General features: G+C 35.8%; 1 protein-coding gene across 1 annotated transcript; it reads left to right on the top strand.

The window, feature by feature from the left end:
• Positions 1-1,452: 1,452 nt before the first annotated feature.
• On the top strand, positions 1,453-2,383 carry LOC5577775. The gene is made up of 3 exons (XM_001663500.2): positions 1,453-1,688; positions 1,752-1,959; positions 2,028-2,383. Exons 1-3 carry the CDS (start codon positions 1,626-1,628, stop codon positions 2,135-2,137), a joined length of 381 nt encoding a protein of 126 aa, XP_001663550.2. The 5' UTR covers positions 1,453-1,625; the 3' UTR covers positions 2,138-2,383.
• Positions 2,384-11,779: the final 9,396 nt, after the last annotated feature.

Raw genomic sequence — 11,779 nt, 5'->3', positions numbered from 1 at the left:
GACCCAGTGGGGACGTAATGCCAGAAAGAAGAAGAAGGAGTGGCCAACTCGTCTAGAAAACACCACAAATAATAAGAACTTCTCTTGAGTTCACCAAAGAAGTAAATTCTTCAGGCATCAACACTAGATTTCTTAAAAAATTTGGCCTCGAATTTTGATTTTCTACTAATTCTACTTTTAAGAATTTTACACATTAAATCTATGGTCTAAGTAAGGATTCTCAAAAGAAAAATATATGGGAGCATTCTTTCCAAAATTCAAACAAGAATAACTACATAAGCCCTTTCAGGAATTTGCCTTCAGTATTTTTAAATGTTATTCCAGACATTCTTTCTGGGAATCCTCAAGAAAATTTGATACGATACCTCAGATAATTGTAATTCAGTATTTGGAGTGTTCCTGTGTTTTTTCCATGCTTTCTCCCACGAACTACTTCAGGCAATAATTCGCAGAGTGCCTACAGCGATGTCTGAAGAGATTTCTATTCAAATTCTTAGTGGTTCCACAATAACCCAATTAGTTTTTGAATAACTCCTTCTGGAATTCCTTCTTCTGAAGAATCTTTGTGGATATCATTAATTATTTTCAAGATTACCTTTGGAAAATAATTCAGAAGTTTTACCAGAAACCCTCCAGGTATTTTTAATTTTATTCGGGAACATAAGTTTATTTAAAGTTCAATTAAATTTTAATCGACGAGTGTCCGAATTGAGCCGGCTATTCGATGCAGCATGGTACGTGTCGCAGAAATTCTTCTTCTTCTTTTCTGGCGTTACGTCCCCACTGGGACAGAGCCTGCTTCTCAGCTTAGTGTTCTTATGAGCACTTCCACAGTTATTAACTGAGAGCTTTTTTGCATGCGTATATCGTGTGGCAGGTACGAAGATACTCTATGCCCTGGGAAATCGAGAAAATTTCCAACCCGAAAAGATCCTCGACCGGTGGGATTCGAACCCACGACCCTCAGCTTGGTCTTGCTGAATAGCTGCGCGTTTACCGCTACGGCTATCTGGGCCCCGCAGAAATATAGACAATGAAAATTCAGTTTAGCTTACCTTCGACCTCGGGGTTCTACGTGACATATTTCCGTAATGTCAATCCATGCATAGGAAATACCAGGTTAAAATCGTGAAAGAGAATCCTGTTCCTAACTTTAATCGTAATCTTGCATAACCAAAATTTTGATACCACGAATCATTGAACGATACGACATAATACAAAAAATTCAACTTCCCTCATTGGAATCACCCATCGTTTATCAGTCGATCGAAGGAGAGAATTAAACAAAAATACTAGACATCAATCACCTATTACCGCAGCAGGACTTTCCGCACAGTACCGGAATTTCAGAATGCCAGCAGCATCACACCGTGTTTTGTTTTATATGTAACTCTTATCGTTAAATGTTGTTTATACTGCAAGATTCGTATAAACTTGTTAGTTTACACAGCGAAAAGTATATGTCTGTTGATAGCATCCCCAAAGAAGGATCGCTATAAGTATTTTCGTACGGTGATTCCGACCGATACGTCACATCACCATAATATACTCAAAAGGGAAACACCACTTGATCGCTTTCGATCAGTCCTCATTGAACCGCGCAGTAGAACATTTCGGAGCTTACAATGAAGGTCACGGTACTGCTGTTTCTAGCCGGTGCATCAGTCGCTGTTGGGTTGCCATCAACGGTACGCAATTAAAAGATAAACTAGTAGTTTGGGGTCGGTTTTTGAATTGAAACTATCATACAGGATCGCTCACGACGTCAGGCGCAGAAACCGGAAACAACAAATGTTGCACAACCCCAACCAAATTTTGGATTCGGTAATTTCGGACAATTTGGCAATGCAGCAGGATGGCCACTGGGACAAGGCATAGCACAGAGACAGGGGTTCGATCAGATGTGGCCGCAATCAACATTCAATAGCGCAAAAGGAGGCTTTGGAATCAATCTGCCAAGTGAGTGATCGTTGGCTAGCGAAGTGGACAGAATATATTGATTCCGTAATTGAATTCAAATGTTTCAGAAATTGAAGGAGCAGATGGGGTTACTGCAACTGCGGGCATGAGCTGTTCTTACGAGAATGGAAAGAAAAAGTGCACCAATCATCAAAACCAAGCAAAGACAAGATTCTAAAAATGCTGCGGTGGTACGGTAGGTGCTGTGAAATTAATAAAAAATAGTGAAATGAATTGATCAATTCTCAAATAAAGTGCAGCTTGTAGTGTAGTTTTGCTAACTTATCCCATTTTATCTTTCTGTGAAAATTGTGAATCATTAATACAAGTGAAAAAATACTATTAAAAAACCATGAAGAAAAAGCTGTGGAAATATGCGAGGAAAAATAAAGAGCAATGAATTAAAGAAATTATCGATTGTTAAGAAAGCTGTAGTACCAATCTTTTTATCATATTCATACATGAAAGTGGTCTGTACGTTCGGTTAGCTCGATAGCTTCCGTTTATTGAGTGTGACCCTTTGGTGAATGTTCGTATCCTCGTTTTGCACCATTCGACTTTACATCTAGTTCTGAATGTCCTCTTAAAAGTTGAATCCATTTGGATAAAGAAACTGCACAAGTTCTTCAAAGTTTGTGTCGGAATTACTATAGTTTGTAGAGGAATAACGATTTGTTGGAGCACCTGGAAAAGACATAAGCTAGAAAAATGCTGTTTCCTCTAGTAATGGCATCGCCGAAAACGATACCGTTGTCCAAATTTGCATAAGTATGCTGAATTCAGCAAAAATAACGAATAACTATAAAGACGGAGCGCAAAAATGCAACAATTCCATAGGAAACTACTTGGGATACGTCATTTCAGTCAGAATCCGTTTCGTGAGCATACCATACTGATGGCCACTATCTCTATAAACTAACGAAAAGTATAGGGAATTATTGCGCACGAGAAAGAATATTTTCTCAAACATGGGAGAATTAAACGTAACGCGGATTACAGGGGTTAGACAAAAAAGGCTGAGATAGGTGAAATGTTGACAAAATTCGAACTTGTATAACTTTCTTGAAAACTGATAAAATTCGATGTGGGAAACTTTGTCTGATTTCATAAACTAGTCTGATCGGACATGGCGACTGTTGGCCACCGTAGTTTCCGCTCAATTTTGCCGTTGCTTTTATTCGATCTGTTGTGAATCTTTACCGTTCTTGATATGTATTACATTATGCCCTGGGGAAAGTGGCTGATACGAAACATGTCGAGAACCATATCAATATGAGTATCAATTCTCATGATTTTTCTAGAATGTATCTTAATGTTTTTACAGAATTGGAAATTACACAGGCCTCCCTGTAGCAGGTCTTGTGAGATGTGGCCTATAGAAAACATGCCAAGAGCATTAGGAGTCGTCCATTAATAGGGCTCTGCACTGTTTTGAATTTGCATGGGATTTTGACAAAAACTAGCCTTGTTGTTTACAAGTTTCACGGAGGAGTGAAAGAGAGAGGTAAATTTTTATGCATAGCCCCATTTCTTAAGGCAGGGGTTTCCACCCTTTTTGTCTCACAGAGCACTTTTTTGAATAAATCTATTGTCCGGAGCACCTGTGAAGGTTTCAGGCGAACACTCCAGTTCGTTTGGATCCCGCCGGGGACTACGACAAGGTGATGGACTTTCGTGTTGTTCAATATTGCGCTAGAAGGTGTTATGCGGAGAGCCGGACTTAACAGCCGGGGTACGATTTTTACGAGATCCAGTCATTTTGTTTGCTTCGTGGATGAAATGGACATTATTGTTGGCCGAACATTTGAAAAGGTGGCCGACAACGCTAAAACTTCAAATAGTGATTTTTTATTACACTTGTTTTTGCAAAAAACTAAAATGTAATTTATGTGATACCTAACAATCGTTCTCACAAAGAAAAATCAAAATAGAGACAAAAAACGTTGGTATCGAAGCAAGCATCAAACTGTTATGCAAGTGTAAGTGTGAAGTGTGAAAATATCCAGAGCAAAATTTTGTTTGCACAGTTGTCTAATGCTGATATTACGTAACATAGGTTCTCTTGATATCAAAAACCTTACATCTAATTTTCACTAGAAATAAGAAGTATGACGTTTGTTATCAAGAGCCTGAAGTCCGAACGTAGCATTAACGTAGCAATTTGCTACGTTCAGACTATAGCTGGTGTTACGTAATATAGGCTATATTGATATCAAATGTCATACTTTATATTTCCAGTGAAAATTAATGCATGCTTTCTGATATCAAGAGAGCCTATATTATGTAATACCAGCTCTAGTGTGAACGTAGTATTATGCTACGTTCATATTAGAGCTGATATTTCGTAATATAGGCTCTCTTTATATCAGAAACTTTACATCTAGTTTTCACTGGAAATAAGCATGAAGTTTGATACCAAAATAGCTGACGTAATAGCTCTAGTCTGAACGTAGCATAACTTAATACCAGATGTCATACTTGTTATTTTCAGTGAAAACTGTTTGTATGATATCTGATATCAATAGACTCTGTACTACGTAATATAAGCTCTAGTCTGAACGTAGTATAATAAAGTGCAAAATGCTCAAAATAACGACGTTGTTTTTATTTCTAGTTATAGCTCAAAAGTTGTGTTGCCATCAGTGCCGGATTTGGGCTTGAGGGGGCCCGGATCAGATCTTATACAGGGGGCCCTTTATAAAAAATTCAGCACGTTTGAGGATTCCACTAACTAACATACTGAATTTGAGTTTTGAACGAGAGCCCAAATTCAAAGCAGTATACATGACATTTTCGTTTGTGAGCTCGTTTGTGGAATACATTGAAAACTTTGACTGTTTGAAGCTTTCCAATAATGTTTTGAGGTAGTTTTTGCGTACAAAGGGATAGATATAATAATTCATGAGAGCTTGGCTCGTTTTTTGGCTTATACATAATTTGTATGGAGTGAAAAATTGCTAAAAGTCTTCAAAGCAGTTTTGTCCAAATCTCCTTTTGATTCTCTTTAGTACAAGTTTCCAGTTTTTCTCTGGTTGCCGCACCCTCTGAAAATAAAAAAAGAAAGTATTTACAGTACCGTAAAACGGGGTAACTTTGATAGTTTTTTCGAAGAAAACTTCAATATTTCTGCATGCTGTTTCAAGAAATTACAATTTATATTTTTAAAACAAGTACTGACATCCTAGCTATCGATTGCACTTGATAGATTTCCAAAATATTTATTCTGAATGGATATATTATTTTTCATACAATCGAAAGTCGGTTTTCTGTTTTGGGGTAACTTTGATAGTCGAACAAAATTGAATGAATTACGGAACAGTTATAGGGCGTTGCATACCTCTAGGCGATTAACGCTATATGGAAATTTCTGACTTAGATTACAAAAATGGTCACAGTTCTTAAAAATGGTTTTCGCTTAGAGGTTTTGAACCGAATTCATGTTCTACTATAACTAGGCTGTCATGGATAAGTGACGAACTCATTGTGACTTTATCAAATAGTGATCGTAGAACAGATTGTTTGTAAGGGTTACAAAAATGCTAAAATCTTGTATTTTTTTATATTTCCATATAAATCCTCAAATGCACTTGTTTGCAACGAAAAAAGCTTTGACATGAAGTGTCGAACTAATACTCTTTAGATTTGCATTCATTTTTCTTAACTGATTAACAGAAACTTCGTTATTTCGTTTAATATGTTGTGGGCATCGCACTATCAAAGTTACCCGCATTATCAAAGTTACCCCGTTTTACGGTACTATCAAAAATAAAGTACACGACGCCAATCGACCTGAAATTTGAACTGCATGTTGGAAATAAATCATCAAATTCTAAGCAAAAGTGTCTAAGTTCTTAAACTCCGCCCATTTTGACAAAAAAGTCAAAATTTTGATACTTAGATACCGTTTTGATTTAAATTCCGGACAGCTTCTAATTCCGGACACTCTAGTTTGTATGGGAAAGGTTTCAACTGAAATGTTTCAAAATTTCCCGTTCAAAAGTTCCCAACTTTCAGGCGCGTTTTAATTAATTTTTTAAATAGCAATCCATGAAAATTTGTATTTGCGCAACTAGTTTTGACGTTGTTTTTACGGATGCGGGAGTTTAATTTATAATTTTACTAGTTAAGTGTTGGTTTGCGAGAGCTGTCCGGAATACGAAACAAGGTGTCCGTGAAATGGAGCAAAAGTGAGGCTGTGTCCGGAATAAAAATCATGGAAAGATCATTAATTTCTATTTATTGTAGGTATTTCAAGCTGTGGAATCCGAATCTTCGTCCACCGTTCGGAAGTTTAGTGCTTAAGAAGCCTGATAACGCACAGGTATCTTACATTATGTTTCAATTTATATGCTTTTCAATCGGTTATACTTCATTGAGCCCTTAAGTGTCCGTAATATGAACCAAAACGGTATGTTGAAAATAGAAAATATGCCTTATGATAAATGTTCACATTTCAAAAATATTCCAATTTGAAAATTTTGTCACTTTTCTCAAAGTAGTAGTTTTTAAAAGCTTCCAATTTCTTGAACTACTACTTACTGCTTTAACTAACTTCTTTCTTCTCTTGATAAATTTCCAGTAAATAAATCAAATTTCAAGTTATTCATGTGATAAAGTTCAAGTTTCAGGTCAATCGGCACGTTAGAAACTGTTCCCTAAACTTGATCATTTTTGTATGAAAATCGGTCTTCATGTATACTTTATTCTTACTGTATATTCTATCAATTATATTCAAATTTTACTTCAAGTCTTTACTGATTTCAAAGAAAACTTCATCAACTACGGAATACAAAATAGAAAAGTATTTAAAAATAATGACTACCGCGTCACAAAAGAATTTTCCTTACGTTTCAAGTTTATGATAGAATGGCAAATATGTTTAAATTCTAATTTTCTGATAGGAGCCAGATTAACTCTATGGTTGAATATTCATGATTTTTTTGTAATATATTGAAGGATAATAATTGACCAAACCATACCGTGAGATTAGACAAAGAAAAAATAATAACTCAAATATTGGAAAGCTGACTTTACGTTGCAATTATATTTACAATTGTCTAATGGGAAAATTGTGTAAGGTATTTCAAAATGTTTTATGTTTTTAATTTTCGTTCCTCGGGGGGCCCCCTTCATCGGGGGGCCCGGGGCATTTGCCCCCTTGGCACCCCCCCAAATCCGGGCCTGGTTACCATATACAGGTATTTTCCGTTTTTATCACGTTCCGATTTTGTCACGCTCCGATTTTGTCACGTTCCGATTTCGTCAACAAATTATTCCGTTTTTATCAACACACAAAAAATGTTTGTTTTTTGTTTTCAAAATGTTTAAACTATAAACTAACTACTTATTTTGAAGTAGTTTGAATGCTTTTCAATAGCCTCAGAGTTAAATTTTTGACATTATGTTAATGATGAGCACCTACGATACATGGTAGGTGTCAAGTTATATACGATTCAATAAGGTGTGACTCCTTCTTATCCACTAATCAATTGGAGTTTTCAAACTTAGCATGGTCTGTTCGACAAGATTGACTCATGCTTCAACACTCGAGAGTTGCTCTGGCCACGTCCTAGCAACAACTGGAATTTGTGATTAGTTGAATTCGTACTTAAGAGAGTTGCAGAGACATCTCCTTTTTCACATATAACATGGCATCGAAGCACTTTCTATGTGAATTTGATTTTGTCGGTTTTCGACCCCTCTCTCCCTATGGTATTGATTTTTTGTATGAAAATAAAAAATAATTTGTGTGGCACGTAAAATATCTCAAACACCCTCACTCCCCCATAACTCCTTACGTGATTAATGGACGATCCCATATATGTTCAGTTCTTTTTTATAAGGGATGCACTTGAGAATGAACTCAAGAGTGTTTGGGCAACGGCAAGAGATATGATCGAGTTTATTTCATTTTTGATAAGACTGTCGACCCCGTCATATTTTGGGACATTATCTTCTATCTGCCAAACTCGATAGCATTGCACAAATTATAGCAAACAGCCATTGATTAGATCCTGTCTAAGGGATAGAGAAAAGGTCCAGTCTACATTAGTCTAAGGGATAGGGGAAAAGGTCAAGCAATCTATAGAAAATTATGGAATCTCTATATAATATATTAGTATCGAGGAAGAGGATAAAGGGCTGAAATTGCTGGCAATTTGAGAAACTGTTGATACTGGACGTTCCCACGTCACGCACGTTGCCATCCCAAACCCTTACCCCACATGGAGACCAAAAGTTTAACTAGGAGTCTTGTACCAACAGCCATACGCTTATTCATAAAACTTTACCAAAGAGTTTCTTACCAACAAGTTCTAATATGGTGCTTCTCATATGCTTGTTCTATAATTTGTACACTTTTGTGTTTTTGATGAACTTCTAAATAAATTAAAATAGAATGGTGTTTGTATGCCACGAAATGACTTAAGAACGGGGTAATAGACTACATGATTATTTCACTGTTGCATTGGTCCGAGTGTTTCGACGTTTTTGAGTAAAGAAAACGATTTGGAAAATTCTCTGGAACAACTGGAAAAAACAACTAAAAACTTATCTGTCGTTATGTATGGGAGATTGCATACCATATTTCAGCAGCTTACTTGATGGCAAAACGTTTGACGGGGCCACTAGTATTTAAGATGATTTTTACTTAACAAAAAACTAGAACTTTAGGTTAGTTTATTGCCAGTCTACTTGTGATGAAACGTAAAGCTAAAAGGCTATGGTGGCGCTGTTCTAGATTGGCGATTAGAGCATCCCTGTCGAAGTTGGTAGTAATAACTTTAGAAGAAAGATCACGCAATCGTTTTACTGATAAGATTTTGGCAATTGAGCAACACAGGAAACCGTAAATGTTCATTTCAGTTTGCAAAACTTTTGCAACATAACCCCACATTTAATCGCCAATCGGGTGTGGCCAAAAATGAAAAAAATGTACCTTGGCTCTCAGTTAATAACTGCGGTAGAACACTAAGCTGAGAAGAAGGCTCTTTCTCAGTTGGGATGTAATGCCATAAAGAAGAAGAAGAAGCATAGGATGAGCAGTAGAAAAAAAAGTTGTTTCTTATATAATATTTCTTGAAAAAAAAATAATGATCAGCATGACCCACTTCTTTGTAGTTATTTTTACAAATACAGGTCGGACTCGATTATCCGGAGTATCGATTTTTTTTCCATTCCGGATAATCGAATCCTCCGGATAATCGAATCACTAAGAAAAAATTGAAATCTTCGATAAAGGAACTTAAATATTATCTTTTTGTAGTTGTTTTATTTATATGATGCGGTGGCGTAGCCAGAAATTATTTCTGGAACAGTAGGGGTCTTAACAAAAAAAAATTATTTTGGCCATCATACACAAAAAACCACTTTTTCAAACTTAAATACGTTCAAAACTGCAAAACCATTCATATTGTATATTTCAATACCAAATTATTTCTGATTTATGCATGAAAATTGAAAAAACAAGAACATCAAAAAACAAACTCCGGATAATCGAGTCTAAAATTCTGGATAATCGAATCCCGGATAATCGAGTCCCCGGATAATCGAGTCTCCGGATAATCGAGTCCGACCTGTATGACGCATCCTATGATGCAAAGGACATTTATGTGATTATCATTTTCTATATCACATTTATTAAAATTATAATATTCTAAATTACATTTATTAAAATTCTAATCAAGAAAACTAAAACTATTAATGATATATGACAAAATCATATTGATTGATAGTAGTATGCAATCAAATTTCATTACGAACCCATAAGAATGAACAATCTAAATGCTTCTCACAGCTCCTAAACACCAATACTGTGCATTTATATGATGGAAATGTGTATTATCCTGACAAAACTGCAATTTGTTTTTCAAATTTGTAAAATATTTTGTCTAAGAGAATTATTCCTTTTTTTGTCACGGTTCCGTTTTTGTCAACTGAAAATAGCCGATCGTGTTGATAAAAACGGAACATACCTGTAGTAAGCTGCTTTACGATTCTATGCCAAACTACCATACAAATTGTCAGCTGCGTTTTGTTTTGCTTGTTCGACTTTCCCGCTGAATATCTATTACTTTTTTGTGCTCATCAACACGTCGTCACAAAAATGATTGAAATATTTCAAATCCATTCACCAGATCTTAAGCTATTTTGCGACATACAAACACCTTTAATATAGAGATTTTTGCAGTAATTGATCCATTATCCATGATTCTACAACTTTCTTTCAGGACTTCATCCCGCCATTCTGTCAAAAGTCCCTTCCAGTCTAACTGTCCCCTTTTCCAGTCTAACTGAGCTTTAAATGCGGTAACACAAAGTAACCAAAGTAACCATGATCCATATCACCGCCAACCTAGCAAATAAAATCAAATTTTGACTTCGCCTTCCTTGTTGAAAACCTTAACGCATTTGCTGTTCCCGCATTTGATATTTGCATTTCAAACGCACACAACAATACATATTAAAAAGTATTTAGATTAAATGTGGGCTAACCAACGGGGGTACCCGGTATAAAGAAAAAAAAATCAAATTGCTAGAAATCGAACACAATGTTTCTTGAAGTGATTCCTTGATTGCCTTTGAATAGTCCATGGAGGTATTTTAGGTGTAATTACTATAAGAGTCGCTAAGAGAAGCTGTAAAGATTCCCATTGCTTTTTTAGTTAAGAATGTTAAAATCTCATTGTGCTACTTAAAATTAAGATGGCGTCAAAATCCAAGATGGCTACAGGATTTCTCACTCAAAATGATACTCCTATTTTTAAATGATTCGAAGAAAACACTAACAATCGAAAATTTGTTTTTTGTTGTACGAAAATTGATGTTTGTATTGATTGTACTCGTCACATACGTCAAAATCGTAGAATATGATTTAGGGTAAACACCATTGCTCACCTAGTTTTTGTAGTCTATCTTACTCAGTTTTTAGTCATCTTTCTGATGGTAATCTCAGAATATAAACCGAGCGATGCGTAAATGGTGAAAAAAACGAATATTCTAACAAAATTCAAGATGGCGGCCAAATTCAAAATGGCCGCCAAATTTGTTTTAGCTTGGAATGAAAGCTGCATCCTTCCCCTGATGCCACTATGTGTTCCAAGGGTACTGAGACATATCACGTGTAAAAAATACCCAAGATTTATCGCAAACTGTTTTGCTAGCTGGCATACAAGGGGTTCACAAATTTGAGAAAAATACAAACGGCCACTCTTTAGTTTTAGCATATACTAGCGATCAGTGACTTAAAATTGGAATTCAACCTATGGGGTTGTCCATTAATTATGTAAGGGTTAATGGAGGAAGGGGGGGTTTGAGATTTCTTACGCGCCATACAATTTATTTTTAATTTTCATACAAAATATCTTACCATGGGGGGAGGGGGGGTTGAAAAACCCCGAAAATTGTCTTACGTAATTAATGGATCGCCCCTATATGTGCCGATGACAGCCTGGTTCCAGTGAGAATTGCTCTATTTATGCATTTTTTTTTTAATAATTTGATGAATTCACTTCTTATTTTGCTCATTTGTTATGTTCATACACAACTTAAATAAACTTATGCTAGATAAGAATTTAACTTTCAAAAATCACATTGAGGGCATTCAAGCCAAATGTAACAAATATGTAAAATGTCTCTATCCACTTATTAATAGAAAATCAAAACTTTGTCTTAAGAACAAGCTTTTGATATTCAAACAAATTTTCAGGCCAGCCATGTTGTATGCTGTACCAATATGGACTGGCTGTTGTAATACCAGGAAGAAAGCTCTGCAGAGAATTCAAACTAAAATTTTGAAAATGATTCTGAAGCTTCCTCCCTG

This window comes from Aedes aegypti, chromosome 3, assembly GCF_002204515.2.
Source record: "Aedes aegypti strain LVP_AGWG chromosome 3, AaegL5.0 Primary Assembly, whole genome shotgun sequence".
Taxonomy (NCBI): Eukaryota; Metazoa; Arthropoda; class Insecta; order Diptera; family Culicidae; genus Aedes; species Aedes aegypti.
This window is presented reverse-complemented; position numbering and strand designations above follow the sequence as displayed.

Bases quoted from the DNA above. Each gene is read 5' to 3' on its own strand.
- LOC5577775 (XM_001663500.2), top strand. From the start codon at position 1,626: ATGAAGGTCACGGTACTGCTGTTTCTAGCCGGTGCATCAGTCGCTGTT. The intron at 1,689-1,751 runs GTACGCAATTAA...ACTATCATACAG, and splicing joins CTGTTGGGTTGCCATCAACG to GATCGCTCACGACGTCAGGC. The intron at 1,960-2,027 runs GTGAGTGATCGT...CAAATGTTTCAG, and splicing joins CTTTGGAATCAATCTGCCAA to AAATTGAAGGAGCAGATGGG.